General features: G+C 43.2%; 2 protein-coding genes across 2 annotated transcripts in view; one reads left to right on the forward strand and one right to left on the reverse strand.

Annotated features, from left to right (window-relative positions):
* Positions 1-329: 329 nt before the first annotated feature.
* Positions 330-23,519, reverse strand: eif2ak4 (eukaryotic translation initiation factor 2 alpha kinase 4). Its single transcript, XM_062397702.1, has 39 exons — positions 23,167-23,519; positions 22,956-23,071; positions 21,941-22,043; positions 21,658-21,831; positions 20,471-20,551; positions 20,209-20,360; positions 19,982-20,082; positions 19,718-19,875; positions 19,093-19,631; positions 18,484-18,599; positions 17,695-17,849; positions 17,168-17,604; positions 17,018-17,090; positions 16,846-16,929; positions 16,643-16,765; positions 16,450-16,554; positions 16,015-16,078; positions 15,834-15,913; positions 15,584-15,685; positions 15,442-15,492; positions 15,098-15,334; positions 14,399-14,474; positions 13,920-14,041; positions 13,578-13,627; positions 12,972-13,140; positions 12,256-12,372; positions 12,049-12,114; positions 11,782-11,952; positions 11,566-11,700; positions 11,001-11,108; positions 10,522-10,650; positions 7,887-7,973; positions 7,562-7,674; positions 7,415-7,473; positions 6,884-6,987; positions 6,155-6,223; positions 5,275-5,319; positions 4,263-4,378; positions 330-753 (listed from the first exon to the last, which is right to left on the reverse strand). Exons 1-39 carry the CDS (start codon positions 23,302-23,304, stop codon positions 696-698), a joined length of 4,983 nt encoding a protein of 1,660 aa, XP_062253686.1. The 5' UTR covers positions 23,305-23,519; the 3' UTR covers positions 330-695.
* Positions 23,520-26,555: 3,036 nt separating this feature from the next.
* Positions 26,556-26,743, forward strand: part of actc1b (actin alpha cardiac muscle 1b) — a 3,349-nt gene continuing 3,161 nt past the window's right edge. The window contains exon 1 of the mRNA XM_062397704.1: positions 26,556-26,691. The gene's annotated coding sequence lies outside the window, so the exon portion shown is untranslated. The remainder of the gene's footprint in view (positions 26,692-26,743) is intronic.

The raw sequence follows: 26,743 nt of genomic DNA on the forward strand, positions 1-26,743 counted from the left end.
TGCAGGTCAGAGCTGGGAACCTGGATAATCCTCAGCGCAGACTGCACTGTTGTTTTGACTTGTCCGTCGAAGCCTGCTCATAAACTTCAAGGTGAAGACGCTTCTCCGGAAGGATCGACTCAACAAACAGAAGGGTCAGTTTCCCAGACCAAGAAAATGTTAAATACTGCATTACAAAGCTTTGACACCATCGGTACAAACTGAGATATAACTTGATTCATTTATAACACTATATAAATAGATTATCCTTGTATATTCAGATCATTAATCCTCAGGGTTCTCAGAATGTTATCACCTGTGTAAAACACAAAAGCCATTGAATCACAGCATGTGGAAAAGAAGTATTTATTTCTGCTATCCACTTTGTAGCTAATTCAATATGTAAAACCGATTTATACTCATGACACATACTCCTCAGTAAAAAGGCCTTCCTCAAATTCCATAAGTCTATTAAGGCAAAGTCGAGGTAACATCTCATTTTGAGACCACGAAACCCTGGAAAGTCTAGGGTTGAATAGTTTGGTTACTACTGAAATAGGGTTTAAAAAGAAAAACTGTGTTTTTCCGAATGGAAAAGATATGAATCCAGTCTTTAAGCAGATTCTGTACGTCCAACATTGAAAATTGTTTCTTGGAGTCAACTGAGCTTTGAGCAAAGAGAGACATGTCCCAGACGAGTGGAAAACCTCAGGCTCTCATAGGAGGATCTTGTAGAAGTCATCCTTGTAGCTGTATAAGACGACCACGGCCATCCTGCAAGAGGACAACATATGTCATTTCAAAGATTTCAAAGAATAATAACACTCAATCAGAAAAAAACATTAGAGAACTCCCCAATGGAACATCTCAAAAATAGGATAATAAATATTCAGCCGACAGGTTTTTCAAGATCTTAGATTTCTCCAGGTTAACAGGTCAGTTCTGCGGAAATAACTCAAGATTCAACCCTGCCAAGAGCCACTGTCATGGGCCAGAAAGTCCCAGAACACTCCCTACATAACCAAAATGTAAAGTCAATACATTCAAATTAAAAACATTTATTAACATTATCACATAAAATATTGGTTCTCTCCAGTTTTGAGCCAGTGGAACAGCTATAGTCCTGCTGGTTGATCAGTCTGCTACTTTAGTCTAAATTGAAACATCTTGACAAAAACTGGATGCATTCTCATTAAATTGTAGTTAGTTGGTAGATGTCAATTTGAATCTGTTAGCATCATCAGGGCAGACTTGCGTCCAATACTTTGGTTCATGACATTTATCAGCTCGAGTTGTACTTTGTTTTAGTGTTAAAGGGGATATATGCCCATTTTACCACAGTTGATATGGTTCCTTGGGGTCTTAATGAAATGTCTGTACCATAATTTGGTCAAAATACCACAAGGATCATTTAAAACAGCACCCTTTTAACCCTGTCTAAAACAGCCCTCCTCTGAAGGACCTGTTTTGAGTGCCCCGCCCCCTCAACCCCGGTCAGCCTGGCTGCGAGAACCCCAGCTCCCCAGCGCAGCCCCGCAGTGGGAGCAGTGAGAGCTTGAGCTGGCACAGCAGCAGCATCCTTCCACACTGTTGAGTCAATGTGTGGAAGGATGCGTTAGCTCGCTAACGCTAGCCAGGCTCCACTGGCCTGGATAGCACGCAAGCTAACACTAGCCGGGGAGCCGGGCTCCCCTAGCCGGGGGGAGCCCTTAGGGAGCTAGGGGAGCTGGGCTCACGAGCCGGGCTCCAGCTAACCGGGCAGGTGGAGCATGTCTAGCGTTAGCTTGCTCATCCAAGGCCATGTAGCAAGAGACCCTACATGGGCATGGTTTGACTATGACGTTTATTTCGGTCGTAATCCCATTCGACGCACTCTAGCGTATCGTTTCTGACATAGAGGAACCACAACAAAGGGAGTTGTTTTTTTCCAGAGTTTTTGGGACGGTAAACATGCCAGATACCCAAATGAACGTGAAGAAGCACTTCAAAAGTGGAATTTTCATGATATGTCCCCTTTAACATGACATCCCCTGACATTAACATGTTGAACGATATACCTTCCAAACATCACAATGTTAACATTGTAAACACTTGTCATGTTAGTGAAAACGCTGACAAATGCCATGTTTATGATATTTTTGAATTTTGCACTTTTGAGTGAAACTGGGACTTTTCTAACTTTTCAGACAAAACACATCAGGTCAGCTCACATCATCATCACCTCGTTCTAACCTCTGTCTAAAACACTTGCTCGGGATGTGGCGGACTAGCCGCAAGGCGTGCGTGCATTATGCAAATTTGGTCCCATGACATCGCAATTCCTTTAGAAGTATCGTTCGGACTACTGGTGAGATGAAAGAAGCATATGTCCCCTTTAATCCAGCGCGGTTTGAATGCGGTGAAACTAAATGCTAGGATGGCTGTGGACAATTAAGTCTTGTTCAAACTCTGCTGGAGACAGTTAGCAGGCAGCAGCTTGTAGTAGTGATGTCGTGTTGGATTTGAGGACTTGCCCACCGAAGCTTTGGCTGAAAGCAGAGCTCGCTGACGAGGAAGCCCAGGGGATACGTTTAGTTTATGGCCTCGCTGCAGCCAGGTGACTGCATGGGCCCTTTCGCTCACTCATCTGGCCTCAATTGCCTGTGCCCCACATTCGATGAAAACAACCAAACAAACATATAAAAACACATGCTGAATATAACCATTGTTGCCTCTATGACGTTCATTTATCAGCAGAGACTTTTTTCCCCTAAACGGCAAATCAAACACACAGCAGAGACAGGAAATTAAAACCAACTGCTCTGGAGGGGGGTGGGAACGCAGAAAGAGAGGCTTTGATTTGCTTTCTTTCTTTTTTTCCTGGATACCATCTCATTCATGAAAGAGAAAATCCGTTGAATCCCTCACAGCTTTGCGCTCTATGGCTATTCACAACCATCACAACACTAGAAGCACAAACACTGAGGATTTAGCCTGAGATAAAAAAAATAAAAAACCTGCAATGCAAACTCAGTGTCACTCAACTGACGAGTTACGAAACAGACAAGAGACCAAAGAAGGAAAATCCTTCTCTAGATTTCTCCTCAGGAAAGAGGATCAGCTGAGGATTTAATGTTCTGCAAGGCAGTAGTTATCCGTCTAACAGCTCTCTCTTTGAAACAGGCTGACTGTCACTGTTACACCTGGAGTGTGTGGGATTGGTCGGAAGATTGAAGTTGAGCAGCTGCCCATGAAAGGAAGTCTGCCTCTTTTACCTTTTTGTCAAACTGGTCTCTAATGTGTTCCACTGTTAGCCTCAGGCTTCATTTGAATTAAAAATGTTCAGTAGTGGATGAAAATGAGCGAGAGACAAGACTCTTCTACGAGGACTCCCACTGAGATGAGACGTCTGCAGCGGTTAGGAAAATGTCTGTATGGTATTGAGTTGTTTTCCTGCTTGGGGGGGGATTTAATGTTAAACTTTTTACCCTAGAGACAAAGATGAACATGCGAAAGGGGAGATTTAAAACTATTCTAAATAATATTGTTTCGTAATTTTTAATTTTGGATTCTTGTCCTTTCCCGCATGTAAAGCCTGTCGTCATTCCTAAATTTACACATTATTAATTATCTGACTTGTCCGAGGTTTATACACGGATTCTTACACATTGAAATAATTTGTTTTTCATTAATTATAACTCTGCAGGTCAGGATATGATATAACTAAGTGCTACACTGGGTCTGAAGGATACTCACATTGTTGAAAGAGCTGCATGTATAATTAAAGCAAAGACTTTGTATTCACAGACTTCTTTGCTAATGCACTGTAGATACACAATGGTTTTAATGACACCTATAAGCATGAAGCTAATTGACTGCAGATTTTAGCCACATTAGCAGCCCGGTGCAGAAAGGAAATATAGGCTGGGGATGGACAACACAATGGCTCCCCGTAAGTGAAGCCAAAACATCTTGATCATCCCCTTGATGGATGTCTGCAGTGTATGTCTTTAAACCTGACTTTGCCCATGTTAGGAGATGGGACATGGGCCACACTAAAAAGTTCATGACAAATATTATTTATTATTTAAAAAAATGTCTTACAATAGGAGGAAGTTACGATGTGTCATCCATCTTTATTTGCAGTCTGTAGTAAACATAGATGCTTAACAGCATTATGTTAAATTGAAGATGTTAGGTATTAGCTTTAGGCATTATCGCTCAGCCTCAGACTGCTAACATGGTAGTAGACACTTAATTCACTACCATTATCTAATAAAACGATAGCTAGCATGTTAAATTACCTTTTTGTCATTTTGTAATGGTGGATCTCGTCACAGATGGACTTCAGGTAGCGCTGCTTCGGGAGACGTGACAGCAGAGTCTTCACGCTGCTGTTGAACTGCTCCTCACTGTCGAACTGGAGAGACGACAGAGGTTCCAAAGAACAGTACGAGTGAAGGTCATGTGACAAAATGATGGTAAAACACACGTCAAACGTCAAAGAATGAACAAAACCCAATGCAGACTGCGACCGGCCTCACAAGCTGTGGACATGTTTGTTCACACGGACACAAGAAAACAGACTGCAATCGTTTTTCATCTAGAGCCTCGCAGTATATTTTCGCACGTCAAGAGCAGCCGAGCAGTGAAGCAACGAAGCTACAGTGGGTTTATAGATTTCTTTGGTTCCTTGTGTGACTTGGGGTAATTCGACGTATTCGAAACAGGCCCTTCCTGCACGCCTGCATATACACACACTGGGTATTGTCATGTGTTTTATACACTCGATGCGTTTCCTTTGACATGTGCTGCGAGGCGCTGACCACCTCTGTATAGGCGGCCCTTTCATTTTACGGAGTGGAGGCTTTTGCTTATATAACAGCAGTGTTAAGAGCATTTTTCCAGCGTCCTTCGTGTTTCTTAGCACAATATAATTAAAGTCTTATATTTACCATACGTTGAGAGGGACCCGCGTTTTTACGAGTGCAGTCAGGAGTTTGGAATGTGAATATTAACACCTCTTAAGTGTGCGTTTTGTTAACCGTGTTGCGTGTCTGACGCACGTGTGTAGTCTTTTTTAAAAGGAGGGAAAGTTCTGTAACCGGCCCGGGGTGTTCCCTCGCTGCACTCCTCATCAGTCAGGACCGTGAGGAAGGAGACGGGATCCCCTCTTCCTGTCTCAAATCCTGACTTCTATCGGCTGTTCTTTCCACTGCTCCGCCGCCAACCCCCCCCCCTGCCTCCAACCCTTCATTGTTATGCAGCCGTTTATTAACTCTGCGGTGTTCTTGATGAAGCCAGTAGGGGACTGACCTCCAGAGACAGGAAGTTGATCAGCGTTTCCTTCTGCAGATCCACCTGTGGGATAAAAAACAAAAACACAATGGAGCCTGACTTTCTGTGCAACAAGTCCACAAACGTCACAGGGGAATACTCTTTTCACCGTGAAACATCCACCGTTGCCAAACAGGCAATTCTTTCGACACACACAAACCACTCCTGCGTCAGAAAATTACCTTTAATTCCACTTTCACAAGGCTCTCAGCAGGCCTGAAAGCACTTCATGTCCCCTTTCCAGGCAGGGACTAATGGGCTTTATCACTGGAAACTGAAGGCTGCTGTGTTCCACTGAGGCTGTTTAATTAACGCGCTGCTGTCGTACGCAAAAAGAATTACAGGCCCGTGTACCTGCTGACCGCTATCAAGGTGATTATGCCTGTATTTATAACTCAGATTTATTGTTGCGTTTACTGATGCAGTCCAGACTCCCAGCAGGGATGACAAATGTATTTGGAATATGCAGCAATATGGCAAAAAAGGGGACAAGCAGGGATTATTTACTTTGAGAGTATCTGGCCATAAATCTACAACGCCACCTCAAATAAACGCGACATGGCAGCCATTTACATCCCCCGAAACTGACATACTGGCTGCCTTCTGTTTAGTGTTCATTGTTCTGTAGCGACTGGAGTGAATTCACAACCGACAGGGGACTTTACCAACAAGGCAAATAACTCTATAAGGGCTGCTCCAAGTGATGTTTACTGTTTTAGCCATCCAAAGCTCATTCCTCGCTCTGTGATTTCACACATGAATTCAGGAGATAAGGTGGGAGACCAAAGAAAAAAGAAACATCTAAAGCTGGGGAGCTGGGATTGGGCGGGATAAAGGGGTAAACAAACACATGACTTACCGCCAGAACCTCAATGTCATTGCTCTTGTTCTGCAAATTGCTACCAAGATTCTGTAATCTGGTTTGGATCTGAGAGAGAGAGAGAGAGAGGGATGTGGAGAGAAACAAGGGAAAAGGGTGGAGGAAAATATGAATTGTTTCTTTATCAAAATAAAACAGTAGGGTAAATAAATGAATATTCACATGAAATCATTTAAAAGGCAAACAGCTTGTCTCAAGTTACAGGCGCCTTATTCTTAACGTTTTAAGATAAGGGTTGTGATGAGGCAGTTAGTTGTGATGATAAAGTTGAGGGTCAGGGTGTGTCCAACTGTCCGTACAACTAAAGAAGCTGCTTCAATGTGTCCCAGGACCCAGTTGCATTCACACAGGCAACTGAATGTGGTCAGGCCACCTTCAATTGTGGTCCGAGTGATCGGAAGTGAAGACGCATCTGGGACGTAGTTGGGTGCGTTCACACATTTACTAAGAGCGGTCCACTTGTGATTGGATCTCGCACGAGGAATGTTAAAACCACATCCAAGACCAAGAGGGCCAAGACCAACCAGTGTGTGTGTGTGTGTGTGAGTTTGTTCACAGTAGAGTGTTAGTTCCCGGGCCGAGTGCTGTCACGTTTGCTGAGCTATTTACTTGATTTTTTTTACACTACATGTGCTTTGTTAGTTTTATCTCAGGTTGATCGGGTCCAGACAGAAGATTGTAGCCCAAATCATTGTGTGTGTCACTGACCTGAGTCTCATAGCGTCGTCTAGCACTGGAGGAAACCTTCTCCGGGCTGATGACGTTCACATTCATGTTCATGGTGCTGCTGCTCCCATGTTGCTCTGAGGAGCCTGGACACAAATATTCCACATTTTATCCAACTTACATGATAATTATAATAATAATTAACAGACAATCACACCTCAAAGTCCCGATGACTATGAAAACCGCTTTTATTGGCTGTTGCTCCTGTGTGTTTGTGCCAGAAGTGGTGTGACATTTAACACTTCTTTAATTTGTTTGTCACACTGCGTAACAAACTGCTTCAATGACAGAGGGCAGTCCTACTGTACAGATAGCACATTCATTACAGAACTCAGACTCAAATCTAACACTCAAACTACGTACAGCACTACGGCGGAGTCACGGCACAACTGTACGAACAGAGGTGTGACTGTTTTCGTGCTACAGTACGGCTTTAAGGTTACAAAAATACCGCACATAGGAGCCGACTGTAAAGACGTAAAGCTGCTGATCGCACGGAGCTGAATACAGTACCTGTGGTGTTTAGCAGGGATCCTTTGGGGTTCTGGAGAGACATGCTTTCAGGGGCTTCTCTGCAGGAGCACAAGGACGACGCTTACAAGAACGACCTCTTTCACACCGCTCACAGAAATCTGAGATTTGAGTCGAAAACGTCTTTACCTGAGGTTTCTCTCCTCAGAGAATTTGTTCCGACATTTCTGAATGATGTGGTCCACCAAGTCCGACTCAGGGATACGCTTCTCCGACTGCCTGTCCCTCTCAAAGGATTTTACCTGAAGACAGAAAACAACTTTTACACAGGTTCCTGTTCAATTTTCCCATAATTCCCTGTAATTAAAAGGTTTGGAAAGCAGAGGGATTTTAAATGCTACCAGGAAGGTTCAGTGTTTGAGCTTCCGAAATCTCGCTGTTAAAGAAAAATTCCAATTTTAGAATTTCTAGTTAAGATTGAGCGATAATTGGCTGTGTCGAATGGCTGCTTTACCTTCACATAGCTTCCTTCCTTGTCAGACACCAGGACCATGCACGTGATGCCAGCCAGCTTGCAGTGGTCGAACAACGTCTCCTGCGACTGAAAACACACAACGACAAAAGGATGAATTACTAACACACACTTTGAATAGCATGTTTACAGTAATAACACATTGAAACACATGAACAATGAGGGAATTCTGATTATCTGGCTTATCAAAGAACTGGATTTATGAGAATTTCAAACTTCTGTTCTAATACTAGTCCTTAAAAGCATTCCTTCACCTAAAACTATGATCGCCCTTAATAGAATGCGTTCCTCAGTCAAGGCCCTTAGTGTCCCTTACATGCAAACAAGCTGCATATAATTCCACACACTTTTTTCACCAGGATAAATAAATAATCCAAGGGAAAGCAGCAACAATTTTGAAAAACACAATGTGAAAAGTGATATAAAATAAATCCTTGATCTTCACCAAAAGGTCATGGGTTCTTCCCTGACCCATACCATATCCTTCCACCAAGTTAAATTTAAGCATCACAGTTGCAAAGGCTCATGACTCTTCTGATCACTAAAAGGTAGGAAAAGTAGTTTTAAAGAGAAATTCCTCTACAGCAGCAGTTATGCAGTTTTAATACCGTTTCGATTGGAGTGAAGAGTGTGCACTATGCCAACACTCATGGGATGCATTAAAGCAGGACAGTGTGCATGTATATACGTTAGTGTCAGCTCAATTTATCCTCATTACCTTCACTTTGGCTCCTCTGTTAGACGAGCAAACGGTGGCACAGAACAAACCCCCTCATTTAAGCCTCAAGATTTCCTGTTTCTTACAACTTTCTCAGTGACAGAACAAATTATGTCAAAGGGAAGTCACTGCCTCGAGGGCAACGGGCAGCTCTGGGCCGCGCGCCTTCACTGACCACATGTGGTCGAGGTTTTGCCATATTTGGCTAATAAAAGCAAAAAGAGTGGAACCGTCTCCTAAGGATGAAATAAAGCTACGGATTTGGTCTTTAAAGAGGCCAACACGTGAAAGGCGTTAACAAAGAGTCGAAGGAGGAGGTCCGAACAAGGCGATCTGACTATCTTGCCACTGTTCAAGACACTGACCTGCTACATTATCAACACACACACGCAAGCTTGCAAGCACGCACACACTCTTGGAAATGTTTTAAACTTAACGCTGCTTGTTTTCAGCCAAACCCAACCCTTCCGCACTACTTCTAAGGATCCAGGGGAACGGAAGGCAGGCAATCAAGCTGGTACTGGGCCAGAGCAAAAGACAATGAAGACCATTAAAGCAAATTCTTACCCACTGCAGGAGTGGAAAGTTAAAACAACAAGCGGTCATAAAGAGTAAAGGAGGAAAAAACAAGGGGCATAAAAATGTGGGCAGAGGGCCATAAGACAGGGAGGGTGTTTCACACAAACACGCACAAACAGGCCCGACACGAGTTTGTCACATAAACACAGTGAATGTGACGGAGGCATGGCATCTGGGGCTTTACACCAGAGGATACATGACTTCACTCTGATGGGACTGATCACAGCCTGGTTGTTGAGCAAACATGAGTATATTAAATTACTTTTTTGGAAACTTGTCTCACAGATCATGTTGTGTTGTCACATCAAGCCTCTATCAAACATAAGTGCGGCTCTTTTTCTGAGATCTACACTATTTCTGATACTTTCAGGATTAATCTGTTGATAAAAGACAAGGGGCTTTTTCCTCAGGACTGATGCCAGGTGTGGCCTGTCCTCTGTAGGTGGGAAGGGGTTACTACAGTATTGGGGTGGGGGGAGCCATTTTACACAGCAATGGTAGACTCCCATAGTCTATCTAAAAAATCTGAGTTTAAATATGTAAAAACACGAGGGCTGTGTTCTATAATAATTCGTTTATGAACACGTACTCAATGAAACCCTTCTGCTTGACCTGCAACATAAACTCTACCTGCGTCCTGTGGTGAATCTTTTCTTCTCACAGGTCTTTGAAAAACAGAAAGGGAGTAACGTTCTAAGAAGTGAACATTGCTTCCTTTAGCTGAGATATATTTAGCCTTAATGACTCTTACTTAACTCGGTTTAGGACGCTTTTATGCATTTTTACTGTGTTATTGCTCATATACATATTGACCTTTTAAATTGAGTTTCAATTTTCTATGTAAGCACCCGACCCCAGCCTGATGTTCTCTAAAAACATCAAGTGGAGAGTCCGGCTAACGAGATCGAACCCAATACGAACCCATTTCAAATACCATTTCAAAATAATATGTCAGAACCAGGACAGGTCCCAACCATAACATGCTTGGGTCAGGTATCCAAACTATCTCCAACACAAAATGTAGCGCCATCTTTGGGCCAATTAGTTACAGGACAAACACATATTTCTAAAATAAAGATAAGTACAACTCAATAGTGCCAAGGGTTTTACACAATTGCACCAAATGCTGGCAAGTGAAGATTCCTGCAAACGACGCAGGTGCCATCAAGAGAGCACTTTATGGTGAATAAAACACAAAATTTAAATATACCTATGTCACTCAACAGAGCACCTTCAAATCAAAACTGACTCGATTAGGGTTTCCAGACTGAACCCTGTCAGACGGTGAATTCAGGACCACCAGGTGGCCGGCCCACTCACCTGTGACACATCGTAGGCGATGTCCGCAGAGACACCGGTGCTCCACAGCCTCTGCACGACGCTGATGGCTTTGGGCATGGAAGAATGTCCCACTGGGACCACGAGGGCGTCGCAGGAGCTCACAGAAGGCTGGCGTAAAAACAGAAAATGTATTAAAAAAAAACGTATTAAACACTGACAGGTTATTGAAATTAAGTAAAATAACATCTGTAATAAATGTGTTGTTTCAGAGCTTTTCTCTGTTTTAGGACAATGTGCAGTATTCTGGGCCCATCATTTCATATTCTGAATCTGAACCTCCAGGAATAACTCCACGGCGTCAAGAGTCCCAGTGATCATAGTTATTAGCATGTTTCTAAAAGTGGCTGTGTGGCGGCCGACTGCTGTAATAAGGCATCATTAAATATGAAACTCTTGTCTGCTGCTCCTTCATTACAATAATCAGGGATGTCAGAGCTCCGTGTGTGTGTCTCCCTCACTGGCTCTTCCATGTTGGCTATAGCAGCGCAGACTTTGTCCAGAGCCAAACTGGCCCCAACTGCAGAAGGGACTGGTACTGTGGAGGCTGGTCCTCGAAACTCCAGGATCTAACAGCAGAAAGAACAAACAAATATAAAGATGCCACATAGAGTCATGACCCACACTGCATCATGTGGAATTAATGTAAAACAGACTAAATGTATTAGTGTTAACATGAAGAATGTAGAGCTCCACCAATGCCAATAACAATATAAGGGAGTAAAAGAAATGTACACTGTCTTTTTAATTAGGAATGTTTGAAGACAGCAAACCCTCATGAATAAGATATGGAGACTTGATGTTTTTGAGCATGAAACTAATTATTAACATCAAGAACCCTCAAACTAAATACAAATTTGACTATTTTACGTAGAAATTTAACATAAATGCAACATTTTCTACATTGTTTATTCTGTAAAATAAGTTTTCATATTGGTGCATATTGGCGTACAGGGACACAGATACTGATATGCCCATATCGGCTCATATCTGTGTGGAATGTGGACAAATGACTGTCAAACCCACCAAGTGGTCGTAGCGTCCTCCAGCAGCAACGATATCTGGTACAGTTCGCTTGCGTTTCCTGATGAAAGCCACAAACTGGAAGACGACCCCAGAGTGGTGCTGCATCTTGTACACCAAGCCCAAGTTGACCACCACCTATACAGGGAATACATCCACGTTAAAGGAGAGAAAAAAGAAAACACTTGCTCTTCTTATAGACTTCTGAATTAAAATCACCTGCAGCTTAACTCCAAGTCTATACAGCAGCACTGTGAGCTCCTCCAGGTCCTTGAGGGCCTGCTTGGCCAGCTGGGTGACGGCAGTCTTCTGTTTGGTGAGTGGCATCAGCAGTGGCAGCAGGTCCTGCAGGTTTCCCTTCAGCTCGATGTACTTGTAGAGAGTCTGCAACTGGAGGCGACAGAAGAGGAGAGTCGTTGATGCTTATAAGGAACTACGAGTGTGACTGATTTTACAGAAAGCTCAAACACCTCCATGGACACCTACGCTGTTTGTCGACAATGAGAAGTTGCAGAACTTGGCCTCCACCTCCCGTCTGGTCAGCTTGTCACTCTGAGGGAAAGAAAAGATGATAGAAAGGTTATATTGCCATATTTGGGGGAAAAAACACAACTGTAAATGTTCAAAGCTGGATATCAGTAACAGACACGCTATGTGTATAACAGCTGTGATGCATGTGTGACCTGCACTGACCATGGCGTCACACAGTATGCTGGAGGCCTGGGTCAGTTTGTCCTCGGGGACTCCGCTGTGCAGAAGGATGGCCTTCAACATGCTGGTGTGGTTCAGGTAAATATTATAGTTCCTTTCCTACAGTCACAGCACACACAGAAACACACCTTTAGCCCTTTCAGCTGCAATTACTGTCAAAACCATGAGTCCTACTGTGTGATGAGCACCTCAGTGAATAATGACTGCTGTATCTCGCTGCCCCCTCATTCTGTCCCACTCACATATTATTAAAAGCTTTCACAAAAGGTAGCCGGGTGGTGGAGAGGATCTACGAGGGATAAACTACAGATCCGACCCAAGGTTGAGTGGGTTCATGCGACATGCAGAGGAATTCTGCGACTGGAGACTGACGCAGCATCGGGACATGTGGACAGGAAATGGTTTGTACTGGGGGAGTCAGGGAAGGAAGTGGACAGCGCTGCACATACCAGATTTACTGTTTCAATAATAAATACAGTGTAAATCTGTCATGCTTACGCATACTTTGGAATTTTAGGAATGTGAGTGGGAAACTGAAATGGGGGGAAAACAACAGCCCAGGTTGCAGTGGAGGAATCTGTAGGAAATAACTGAACAATGACGCATCCACACTGTGAGTGTGAATGAAGACAAGTCAGCGTAGCATAAACTGTCGGCTCACTGGACCATTTCAAGTACAAACAGTTCACATGTGTAACCTGAAGTGCAGGGAATTCCTGGACTATTTCAGAGATGGCGTAAATGGTCTCAGCATCAGGAAGCAAGCTGTTGGTGACGGGCGTGATGATATCAAAGGCACACTCCAGGAGCTCCCTCGGGTGAGCACGATCCAGCTTCCTGGAGCGGAACACGCGTTCAATGCTGTACCTGGAGCAAAATGGGGAGAGACAAACGTGCAGCTTATTCCAATAGGCGCGTCAGGTTTTCCAAAAGATACAGAGCAAGGATCACTTTTGATAGACGTTTTAGGTCATGATCATGGTATTCACTGAATTCAAAGCAAGCTCACACAACTGGAGTAAATTTACTTGTCAGGGATTATTGATCAGCCAGCCTTCAGGAGTCAATGGCTGGCTGAGATGTTTGTGGCTCCACGTTTGGGGAGCTGTCATGTCCTCAATCTTTACATGCAGTCTATGGTTTAAACCATTTAACAGACAGTGGAATTTATAAGTTACTAATAAGTAAATTAAAATAAGTTGTTTGCTTGGTAATTTGCAGAGGACTTTGGTTTGACTTTATTCCCCCTGATGGATCAGTAAGGCCTTGTTTGCATATATAGGTGTTGAATCACAGAACTTTACCGTTTCAGGTTCATCACATTGTTGCGGGCGACAAATCTGGCAAACGGCATCTAAGGTGAAAAGAGAGTTGAGACACAGGGTACACTTGAATAATGACAGTGAAGTAGGTGGTACATACAAGCCTGTAATCAATCACTTTGTGGAAACAGCCATTTAGTCCTCAGGGTTTCCTGAGCTAGCAGGATATTAAGGCAGTTGCTGATTGCAGCCTCACACTCTGGTGCGTTCACATTTGCCGATGCAATAGTCTGATAATTAGTGTATGTGTGCAAGCATGGACATGCACACCTGTGTGTGTGTGTGTGTTATCTGTATATGTAAGCGAGTGTGTGTTGGGCTCACGTGAAGGTCGTAGGGCAGCGTGACCAGCATTCCACTGTGGTCCATGAAGCAGGCTAGCTCGCTGCCATCATACAGCTTCCTGTTTCTGGGGAGGAGCAGCGGTGTCTGGAGACGCACCGCACCTGAAGACAAACACTGTGTATCACTGCCACATTTGCATAAGATAACATGACCTTTCCCCGAGAAGAACCGATGCATGTGAGCAGATACAAAGCCGGGATAAATAAATAAGTACAGCTGGACATCATCAGCAGCGTGCACGGAAATAGCTCTCGCACCTGCACAGAATTTGCGCTGCCCAACAGTGCACTTATTGTCTCGCTGCCTCTCACTGGGGCAGATGTTGGGGTCCTGAAAAACTGGCTTCCAGCAGGTCAGGAGTCCAAGTGCTTCACAGTGGAGAGTCAACAAAGGCTCATGTTCTCTCTCACATACACACACACACACACACACACACTCAACAAGCGTAGTGTACTCACCATGCTTCTTGAAGATCCTGGTGATTGTTTCAAACACATGCTGCTGCAATTTGGCCCCGTTCAAGCTAAAGCTGCCCTGAAGGGAGACCAAACAAGCGGTCTCTGTTAGGGATCAGGAGACATCGATTAAGCACTAACAGGCCTTCTGCTGCTCCTTGTGTATGGTGGAGATGAGAGAAGAGGCATGGAGGGGTCTGTGCATCCATTCATTAGTCTGCAGTGACATCTAGAGGTAGAGCTTGGTAACTGTTGGGCATAGTTTGACTTCTAATAACTTTTAAAACTAAATTTATTTAGGTCTCATATTTTAGCATAGAAAAGATTGCTGTGGTGCACCCTTACCTGTAGCTCTATTGTGCCATATCATTTTAGATAATGCTCTTGATCTGTGGTTGTATGCCTCCGCCAACCACTGCAGGTTTTGTGGTACTTTTTTTCCAGATTCATATCAGATCACTATCACCTTCGACCACTGAAATGTATTCACTGTATCGTTGAGTCCAAGTGAAATTCCCTCCATTCTTGATATCACGTTCACAAGAATGGGATGGACAGACAACCTGGCTATCGCCGGCGCGGAGGCATAGAAAGCACATGTGGTTGGTTAAACTAAATTTAAGAACCCACAACAGTATGGTCAAATGTACAAACCAATTAAACAAAATCTACCATCAATAGCCACTCAAGTACCAGCCGTACCTTATGTAGATCAATGTCGTAGGTGAAGTCCATGACCGGCGAGGTGTTCTGAGAGAACAGCTGACCCACCATGGTGCGGTACCCCTTGCCGTTGATATTGGCCATGGTGTGCTGCAGCACCTCATGCAGCTCCGACTCCTCCATCTGAGGCGGAGGCAGCAGTTCACTCTTGAGCAGCTCCTGGGTGGTGGGCCGCAGGGCTGGGTCGTGGTTCAACAGCCACTGTATGACCGTTCTCTGTCAGGCAAGACAAAAAGAAGCATAGAGACGTATTCTAGTGTTAGACTGGAATTCAAGGGATGGGTAAAATAAGTTTACCATTTGCGTGCTACCAACATCCTAACCTGTGTTCCCTGTTCATATGCAGTATAGTCCTCAGGAAAGAAGATGGGCTCCTGCATTGTGAAAATAGATGAGGGGATCGAGAAGTCAGTTTAAAAAGCCCAGAGCTTCTTAAATTACATCCAGTTGTGAAAATAGACGTACAACACGCAGCTGACTCAGGACAGAGATGCGCTCCGCCCCGGTGGTCATCGGCCTGTATGACATCTCGAAGAGGATGATTCCCAAACTGAAGAGGTCCACTTTCTGAGAACAGAAGGGATACAAACGTCAAGGGGTGTTAACTAAGAATAACTTTCAAAATTCACACAAGGTAAAATTATATTGTATACACCCAGGTTAGTAAATCGTTATCAACTGAAGCGGTGAAGAAAATCTTAATTTGAATTCTTACTTGGTTGTAGCTGGCTTTAGTATTTCCTTGAACCTCTGGACTCACGTAGAGGGCAGTGCCAACCATGCCTGTCATGTTACCTGGAGACAGATGCAAAAGTAACACAAAGTGCTGAAACACACATGTCAGACAACACAGTAATCAAAGGTCAGTGTTTTGTGAAAATGTTCAAGCACTGCACCTGTTGGGTCTGGTTTGGCCATCGCTGCAGAGCCGACCTCCTCCACTTCACATTTACCTGCCGCCTGAGACACAGATACAGTTTGTCCACAGGTTTATAACATGTTCAACACTGGTTGTATGCCTCTTTGAACAGCAGCAAAGTAATACAGTTTAGATAGAGGACCTGCACAGTTTCAATACATGTTTTAAACCAATCCTTCACATGAACACATTAACTTATATGAGCCTGAATACACTGTGGGAGAACTACATCTTAAGGACAGTGAGGCGGCACCGGGCTGTGAGGGATAGCAGTGTAGACGTCCCATACAGAGGACAATTGGTCATGCCGCTGTAGTAAATGTGCACCAATGGAAACAGAAGAGGACAGACTGTGTTACAGCAAGTTCCACCACAGCCACTCTTTTTGGATGAAGTCGCGGCACCTACATACCACGTTAGCAGGATGGTCAGTAGCTAGGCCAAAGTCTCCGATCTTCACATGGTCCTGCGAGTCAAGGAAGATGTTGACCGGCTTCAAATCCCTGTGAATCATCCCCTGATGGAAAAGAAATGGAAAGAGATCAGCCGGGTCATGAAATCCTGGTGTCTGGCCTGGTCAAGTTTATGTTGCTGATGATCTGTACCTGCTCGTGGATGTAAGCAAGGCCGTCTAGTATTTCCCTGAACAGCCTCCATAACCGAGTCTGGTCTTCGTGCAGGCCGAGGTCTATTGTGGTTCTTAAAGTGCTTTTTTCACAGTATTCCATCTGCCAGGAAGGGAAAACGTGAGTTTTTGGTAGTGCAGAGACCTCTAGTGGTGAAAGTTGAGGATGGATGTGAAGCTTACTTGTATGTATAGGTAATGTGCTATTTGGGGAGGTTGATCTGAATCTGTGCTCTCTGCTGTGTCTGTCACTGGCCTTGACTGAAGCTGAGGAAACACACAAATATCTTTTTTTAACCAAATAAATACACAACCGAAGACAAACAAATATATAACAAGCTGTCAATATTCAAACCTGTGACATCTCGTCTGTGCTTTCGCCCCCATTGTCAAAGATGATGTCACTCCCCGAGTCACTATCTGACGGCCTGAACGCAAATAGAAAATCATAATAAGTGGTGCATTGAGTTGGAGAAACTCTCGCCAATGGAATAAAAATACTTACAAATAAAAAGAACCAAACACATTTTCTTCTTCATCATCCTCCTCCTCATCATCACTAGACTGGTGTCCACTACACATGGCGCTGGTGGACTTCTCGATGGAGGTGGACCACTCCACAGAGCTCGACAGGGCTGGAGGCGGCGCTATATCCTCTGCGTTGTCTGGGAAGCCGAGTTCATTGAGGAGTCGCGGAGGACCTCGACCTGGAGTAAGCTTGTCGGCCCTGCTCGGAGGCTCTGAGCTGTCGGTGTTGCTCAGCACCCCTAAGGAGGGCTTCTCATGCCGCTCGATCCACGCGTTGTAGTAGCGAACAATATTCTCATGGTTTAGGCGCGAGAGCAGCGTCACCTCTCCTTTGATTCGTCGGAACTGCTTGCTGGCTGGGTTGACCTGGATCCGCTTCACAGCGTAGTTACAGCCGTCCAATTTGTTCTGAACCTGGAGGAGCGATGGAAAGTGGACACTAACAAACCAGGGACAGCTTTTCTAATCAGTAAGGATAATGTTTGAAATAAAAAAGGTGTGAACCTTGATAACGGCACCAAAAGCTCCTTTTCCCAAATGCTGCAGCTCCTCAAACTCATTAAAGTAGCGCGAAAACTGCCGTTGCACACCGGAGATGAACAGGTGATCGAGGATGTGACTCTGCGGGATGACCGACGACGCAAAGTCCACAGCGAGATCTGAGACGACAAACCAAAAAACATGTGAACTATTCGATTTTCTCTGTAGGATTGATTTTTATACCAAAACTATCCTCTCAGATCTTTACCATTTGTCTATTGTGTCAAGTTGTCATTATGATTTGTACAACTATGTAATATCATATGTTTTGGGAATCAACTTCGACTGAGAACTCTAATTGTTGTAATAATCTACAAAAAACCTGCAATAAATACTCAAATGCTAAGGATTAATGAATTTATTTGTTAATTGTCCATCAGAAATGTAACTGAGGTAATCCTGAACCCAACAACAATGTTGTCCCACTCATGTTTTAAATCATTATAAATTTCATAAATTTGAATAATAAACCATTGTTTGGACATTATAAGCTAACAGAACACATCAATATCTTTCACTCTGCGCTTTAGAGGCTACATGGTATATCAAAAAAGAAAAACAGAGGAATCAAAAGGTGATGAAAACAATTACCTGCAGCTCTAATAAATACCATCTCAATTCAATTGGTTTTGCAGAAATCTGTACTTTACTTGTTTGTTGACTTAAGTTTAGTTCATGTAGATTCCTCGGGCAAAGTGTTTCTCTAATATTCTGTCCATGTCCATATTGGACATGCTATGACGTGTGTATCACCTTCTGAACTGGCGTCCTGGCACTGAGGCAGGTTTTTAGGTGATGGAGGCTTGAGGAAGGAGTGGTCCAGCAGCTGCTGGGGCGTCCAGCGGTCAGCATCATTCAGGCACACACACCTAGAAGAGACAAATGCAATATAATGGTTCTGCTGCACTGTAAGATACAGGGTATGTGCTGAGCTGGAAACAAATTCAGTCAGCTGTATCTTTAAGGTTTTCGCTTGTAGTGTGAACATGACTATGACTATTTTGAAAGTTATAATTGTTAAATTTAATTTTTCAAGATAATATCACAAACGTGATGGTACCAGATTTTTTAATTTGGTAATTTTTGCTCTCACATTGTTTTACATCGGCAAATTTGGTTGGTTCGACAAAACCCTTCACTCTGGGATATCATGTCACACATTTATGAAATGATTCAAGATGTTGTCTCACCCAATCAACTGATAAATAACTGACTGATGAATATGAAAATGACTACTAGTGAAAAGTACATTTCCATTTCCATATAACTTGACTATCTGTATGGAAGACAAACAACAACAGAGAGCTATGATTTACAGTAAATGAGCTAAAACTCCGGTATAGTTGATCCAACTATACGTACTTGTTGAGGAAGTCCTTGAAGTCATCAGGCAGGGTCGTTGGTACCACCACTGGATACTCCCTCACTTCGTTCCCCTGACTCAGCCCGAGCAGCATCAGCCCCAGGCTCCACACGTCCCCTTTCTTCCCCGTTTTAGTCGGCATCGCTGTATCCTCCGAGAAACGCACGTGACCCTGCTCGAAGATGTCCTCTTTGCAGATGTCGGCGAATCTCTTTGACAAGCTGTAATCGGTCAGTCGGACGTTGCCCTCGGAGTCCAGCAGCACGCTGGAGGCCCCCAGCTGCTTGTGGACGACAGAGTTGGAGTGGAGGTAGTCGAGTGCAGCCAGCAGCTGGGACGTGTAATGGCAGAGTTTATCCAGCGGGACCGGAATGTGGTTGATCAGACTTTGGTTCAGGTTGACCCCGGAAACATGCTCCACCAGCAGGTTAACCACGAGGCAGTCGTCCTTCTCGATGGAGCTCAGCGCCAAGTAGTGCAGCAGGTTGGGGTGATCCAGCTTCAGGAGGGAGTTGAACTCATTTTCTGCCCCATGGATCTACACAGGAATTCAAGTGGAAAATTATTCGTCAGTATTTTAAGCAAATATACTGATTTTGATTTGACTGCTTCCTCTCTACTTGCCTGCTTTTTACAGTTTTCAATCTTTCCTTTCTCCTGGCTGGTGAGGAACTTGCCCATGTGCTTGTTCCAGCCCAGCGACCACTCGTACACCACAGCAAAGTCTCCCGAGTTGGCCTCGAATCCATAATAAACGTTACGGCCGAGCCTCTCGCTTCCACCTGTCAGACACATGAACACACACACACAAGCGTTACAAACAGCTCAGCACGGCGACAGGAAGTCCCTTCGCACCGTCACAGCTGCATCGTCTCAGAGAGCTCACACCTAAACTTTTCCCTCTGTGGACGACAAGCTCCCCGGAAGTGCTGCTGTAGAAGTGAAGAAGCTCCTGTGAACGGTGGTTGTCTTCGTTGGTCGTGTCACGTCTGTTGAAACAAATACACATTTACCCTCTGTTAACATAAGTTTTCAGAATAATATGTATTTATCATATATAAACATGAGAAGCATATTGCTGTATATTTAGAAGGTCCTCAGTTAGCGCTGTTTACCTGTGGCGTGTGTTGGAGGTAGTGCGGCGGCGGTTGCTGCCTCCTTTCTTTGCTTCAGAAGGTTCAGGTGCAGCTCCTCCTGGGCTCGGGGGGCTCCTCCCCAACAGGGGAGAGTTGGCAGGGACTGGCTGCTCAATAGTCTCAAGTCGCTCCTGTGAATGTTTACGACACAGAAAAGGAACATTACAACAAAAAGCTTGTGCACTTTACTTGCCCTGGCTTTTTTTTATGGACAACAGTAGAAACTGTGTCTCTCGTGCACCTGTTTGGCAATTTCCTTTCTTCTCTTTTCCTCTCGCTTCTCCTCTTCACGTCTTAGGATTTCAGCCATAATCTCTTTTTCCTGCAAGGATAAAAAATACGTAGACGTATAAGTCATCATCCCGTTCTGTTGTCATCAAACTGTCAGTTGTCAGGGATTCAGTAATTTCAGAAAATACAAATATGGTTTGCTATACATCATGAAATCAATATTTATAAGTCAGAAAAATTTGAAATAATACAAATTAGATATTCCACCATTACTGAGAGTCTAAGAAAGGCAACCCGGTTAAAAATAACAACAATATTAATCGAATGCCCTTTTTATATATAGTAAAAGTGTAATTCCTGCAGTTTTTGTGTGAGGATAAATTAATAAAACTGAATATTGGATTTCTGGTTGCTTAGCTTCATGTGAATCCATTGTTTTGCAGTCAATACTACGGTGATTGGCCTCATCAGCAACCGCGATGAGTCGGCCTACAGAGAAGAGGTCCAGCATCTGGCGGAGTGGTGCACCGACAACAACCTGGCTCTCAACACCAACAAGACCAAAGAGCTCATCGTGGACTTCAGGAAGAAAGGCGGCACACACACCCCCATCCATATCCACGGGACGGCGGTTGAGCGTGTAACCAGCTCTTTTACTACTGTATTATCCTGCCTATAGTATATTCACATTTATATATTTTTTATATATTTATCTTGCTTAAAGTTATTATATCATACAATACTTGTTAATACTGTACTACTTCAGATATATTACTTACTGCTCATAGTTCTTATATCATACAATATCTGTTAATACTGTACTATTTCCTTTATTACTGCTCATAGTTCTTATATCATATCCATATATATTTGCTACTGTACATATCTTATTTATTTACATTCCATTTTTAAATACGCACAATATTCTGCACTTTAACTCCTTTTTTTCTACTTCTGGTTAGACGTTAAACTGCATTTCGTTGTATAAGTACTTGTACTGTGCAATGACAATAAAGTTGAATCTAATCTATTCTAAAATAGTTCATTCATATCCTAATTTACTTTTCTTCTCAAGAGAAGAAGAGATATTTACTGATCCTGAAAGAGTAACTTAAAGATCTTGACAAATCGAATTAACGCACAACCCTGGATTAAACTAATCCAGCATGAATAGCTCTCAGCGTTGCTTCCGTATACCATCTCCTCCTCCTGCCGCCGTTGCTTGTCTCTCTTCCGTTGCACCTCCTGGGCTTCCTTCTCCTGCTGCCTCCGCTGGTTCTTCAGCATCTCCTCATGGAAGGAGCTTGACGGAGGCTTGTTGTGCTCACTCAGGAAGCCCTGGATATGGTCCGCTAGCTCGTAAATCATCACCTAGATGATAAGCAGGCACAGGGTGTAGCAGTTGTCTGTTGGCGCGTGTTTATGTGTGTGTGTGTCTGTGTTTGTTTGCTTGTTTGTGTGTGTGTGTGTGCATCCTCACCTCCCCACATCGCACTGCTGCCAGCTTGTTGAGTTCACGATTCAGGGTCTCGAGGTTTTCGTTTGAGAGGCCTTTAGCATTCTGCAGCTCGAGCCCTGGAGGCCTGTTGGTGTTTCCCAAGGATGTGATGTTATACATTAACACCACAACTCAATGACAACTAGTTAACACTGACTGACATTACAATGAGAGCTCCACACTTGATCTGTGCACTGATTGTATCATGTGAGCTGTTGAATCATTTATTTTTCTCATATTGCCGAGATTTTAGATCCAAAATCTGTGAAACATTTCAGTCAAATCTGAAACTCTTTATAAAACTCTGATTAGAGAAGGAACAGAGAGAGGGGGTGGGTGTGAGGGCAGTAGGGGCCTATTGGAGAACATTAAAATCTCCCTATAAACTTTTAGTACTGAACAGTTGTTGATGGACTTTGCTGCAGCCACAAAAACCATCACTCTAAATTATGTCAACGTTTTCTTTAATTTGTCTACTTTTTCCTGTTTTGGGTTGGATTTATATTACAATTCATTTAGTTGACGCTTTTAGCAAAAGCGATTTACAATAAGTGCATTCAACCATCAGATTACAGATTAGATTTGATTTATTCTCTAATCTGTCTGTCACAGGAGACAAACTATGTTTCACATACGAAGAAAGAAAATAACGATCTATAGCTAAATGGTTTGAACTGGGAAAGGCTGTTAACCGGGTCAGAAAGAGATCAGTGTTGAGGTTTAGAAAGAGCTGAAGTTTAGAGTTGTTTAAAGAGGATAACATGTAAATAAATGTAGAAAAAAGTCAGAATGTGGACTTGAACAAGTGCTCTGCCTCATTCTCAAAGTTTAGGAATCTGGAGAATCTGTTAAGTTATACTGAATTATAGTGAAGCAGACTTGTACAGCTGAAGTGTGTCCAGTGGTAAGAGGGGGGAGTCACTGGTAGCAGGGGGAAGTCAGTGGTAACAGTGGGAGGTCAGTGGTAACAGTGGGAAGTCAGGGGCTCACTACTCACACGTCTGGATAAGTGGGGGGACACTTGACCTGCAGCTCCACAGTCACGTGGCTCTCCTGCCCCGTGTTGAGCCCGTTGGGCCGCAGACAGAGGTGGACCTCTGGGGCTCTTTTAACCTGGGAGGGAGGTCAGCCACAGTTTAACGCGCCTGTGTACACACGTCAACTTTCACAGCTAACTACAGGCGATGCTAACACCCCCCGAGCTTTACCTTCCACGGGTCCTTGTTCCGCAGATCCTGGAAGTCCTCTCCGAAGATAGAGGCGAGGGCTTCCAGCTCGTTCTCCTGCTGGACCGTGTGCTCCTCTGTCCCATCCTCAGCTGGAGTGGGTGGCTGCCGAGCGCTCATTCTCCTGCCTCGGCTACATGACAGTCAGTCAGTCGGTCCTCCTCCTGCTGCTCCTCCGGGGGCTGTTACTCCCTCACAGCCGCCACACTGCAGCAGGAAGCGGCTGCAGCTCCGCCGCTGTTCCGGGTCTTCACAGAGTCACAGTTGAGCAGGTAACTCAGGAAATATCAAACTTCTCACACCCACCACAACACTGCTGCTCGTGGTGCGTGGCTGTGCCGACCATCTATGGTGCCGACGGCCTGCGTGCGTGCGTGCGTGGCGCAGGTGAAACGTCATCACGCTAGTTTCTCCAAAATGGCCTCTAGGGGGCAGAAAGGTGCCAAACGACCTAAAATGACGCTGACAGACTCGGTGACTGTCAAATTAAATACACACTTTAGAAATACATACATTATACACATTATAATAATGATATACATATATACACATATATATATTACTTATCATCCTTCTCTAACACTTGAATTGACTTATTTACATTCACAAGGATTTATATGACTGCTGACAATTTTTGAAATTCGTTTTTGAATTTGTTTCTGTAATGCTCTTTCTACATTTTCAAACTGAATCAATTAATAAATTAAATGAAAATGCACAAAAAAAGACTTCTTCATGTAAAGGAAAAACATAACTAACTTGTGAATCTTATCATCTCTCTGTGAATCTTTACAATAAAACCTGTGTTTATTATAACTACCATTATGTGTTTCATTATTATATTGAATCATTTTAGCTCCTGCACTTGATTGCTGCCTATGATTATTCCACATGTCCACACATGGGTCCATAGAATCTCAATTTTGTTCCATTGTATGTTTTACAGACATGGCTGGAAACTTGAACTTAAAACCCATATTTCATCACAGGAGATTATTATTACTGATACTAAAAATAATATAAATAATTTTAGCGCCGTTCAAGTATCTGTTTTATTTACAGGATAGTTTATGCATAATATTTTATAGGCTTATTATAATGGTCTTATTGACAAATCCTACAACATATACCATATGATTATTATCAATAATAGTATAAATATATTGTTATGTCATTTAACCATTTTTTGCTTATACACCAGTTAAGTTAATGTACTGTATATTTATGGGTCATTTAATAGGCTTGTTAAAAATTTCTTCTATGATACATTTTATAACTCTAGTTAAATATCTACAGTGGTGTAAAAATTGAAAGTAAAGAAACTGTATTTTAGTGATGTTCTTAGTTCATTGAGAGGTCAAAGGTCAAGATTGATGGATATTGGCACTACAATTGTAGGTTGAACATACACACATACACACACACAAAGAGCCATTTTGACCATGTTCTCAAAAATCTTGTAAAGTACTACTGCAGTACTTCACTTGTTGTTTTCACGGTATTACAGTGGATAGCAAACCTTGCAACATGCAGGGCATCAACTTGCAAAATGCCACAAAGGCTCCATTGAGCAGAGCAGGTAGGTGGAGCTGAGCCTCAAGAAGAACGACCTCACTGAGCCTCTGCATCTCATCAGGACACAAACTTGACCTTTAAACTATACAGTAAGTCGAATGTCCAAACACATAAATTGCTAATTTACTTCGTTATTCATCACTTATGAACAATTAGAGCAAAAATGTATTTAGAAGGTAAAGTTGGGGACTCAGAATGGAAAACATTTTAGTGACAATGCAGAAGAGGCAAAAACGGAGTTTAATATTGAATCTCCCTCGTAGCTCTGGCTCTGACAAAGTCCTACATTTCCCACAATGCAACGAATAGCATTTTTTCTCCCCATGAAGTAAATGTGAAATCTTTTCAAACCCACTTGGATTCCCAGTCTCCATATAATCCACATAATCCTGATGATTATTGATTATGGAATTCCTCCATAGAGACTGAAGACACTTTTCAATATCGTCTTTATCTTCGAGGCTTCAGAGAAAACCTTGTCTTTCACCGTTGCTTGGTGATTTTTTCATGGATATAATCAACACTAATCCAGTCTTTTAAAGGCTTCTCTGCAAAAACTATTGTAATAACTTAAGCTGCAGCCAACTTCTATCTGCAGAACTGGGGGGTTAAATAGCTATAAATAGGTGGTGCTACAACTTGTGGGGCAGCGTGGAGCAGAATAATGCTCTCACATACCTCCAGTTAGGATATAACCTCACATATTACATTCTGCTCATCTGCAGCTGAGTCATTCCACCTTAACATGAAGGCCAGAATAAATACATGGATTTTTTCATTTCAAAACATGGCAGACATTCCCTGAGATCTCACCATATATGATGTGTTCATTAGAACTCATGCTGTATAAGAAGGAATACGTCAAACACTTGTATCATTCCTGCAAAGATGAGAGTGTTCCCTCATAAGGTACAGCGAACATCAAGCAGTATACACACTCAAGTGTGTGTCTGTGTGTGGGGGGGGGACAAATATGGAGTTCCTCTTTGCAAACTCGCGACTCATGAACCTCAGTGGCTGCGCAGTTATGACTCTGCTGCTCAGCATAACCCTACAAGGATACAGCCGGGCCAATCAGGACGCAGCACCGACGCCGACAGGCCACTCAGACATCCAGATCAGACACAGGGTCCTTCTGGCATTACCATCAGCTGCTCCCCGCGCTGAGGAGGCTCAGTTTGCATACCACCAGCCTAGTTCACACACATATACTATGTTTTCATCTCCTTAACAAGACACCACTGATGCTGGCCTGACTGGGTCATCATAGAGGGCCTTCTGGATGGTTATGACTCTGAGCTATGACATATGTGTCCATGCCCTGTGTAGAGTCATATTAGGCTTAGAGGGAGAGAATTGCAGTATTTATACATACATTTTATACAGTTATTGTATGATTTGGAAACTGATTCTAACACACAATATAAAGGCTATAGAGAAAATATACTTAAACAGAGATAAGTGTGCTTTATTTTGTTTATTTTAATGCTTGGAGTTCCATACTTTATAAAGCTCACAAATATCAAAGAATCTATAACAAAAAACTACTAGGGCTAATTTTTGCCAAAGTTGCATTCATGTTAATGTGATTTTGCAAGATTAAATTAAACAATTAATAATCCAAAAGATATTTGCATCTTTTTTGTTGAATTAAACATTATAATGTTGCATCATAGTGTTTTCTGAGTTTATTGTTCTTATCCCTGGCCAATATTTTTCAAGTGACTTCATTGTACACAAGTCCCCTCCATGTATGTGAAACCAGGGGTCCTCTGGCTTGTTGATTTTTGCCTGCAGCTCTTATTTGGACTTGTGTGAACCCCCCTTGGCCCCTCCCCTGGTCCCCGGGCCCAGTCTGGGTCTTATTTAAGGGACCCTCCTCACCCTCAGACTTTGTCCCAGTGGAAGCATCCTTCTAAGCAGTGCACCTTGGTGAGTACACTTCACAACTTGTGTCACTGTTTGTGACTGTGTCATTTGTGCG

Source organism: Platichthys flesus, chromosome 10, assembly GCF_949316205.1.
Source record: "Platichthys flesus chromosome 10, fPlaFle2.1, whole genome shotgun sequence".
Lineage (NCBI taxonomy): Eukaryota > Metazoa > Chordata > Actinopteri > Pleuronectiformes > Pleuronectidae > Platichthys > Platichthys flesus.

Coding starts and splice junctions, on each gene's coding strand:
- eif2ak4 (XM_062397702.1), bottom strand. CDS start 23,304: ATGAGCGCTCGGCAGCCACCCACTCCAGCTGAGGATGGGACAGAGGAG. Junction 18,600..19,092: donor TTCAAGGACTTCCTCAACAA/GTACGTATAGTT, acceptor TGTCTCTTCTAG/GTGTGTGTGCCTGAATGATG. Junction 17,850..18,483: donor CCAGGACGCCAGTTCAGAAG/GTGATACACACG, acceptor TTGTCGTCTCAG/ATCTCGCTGTGGACTTTGCG.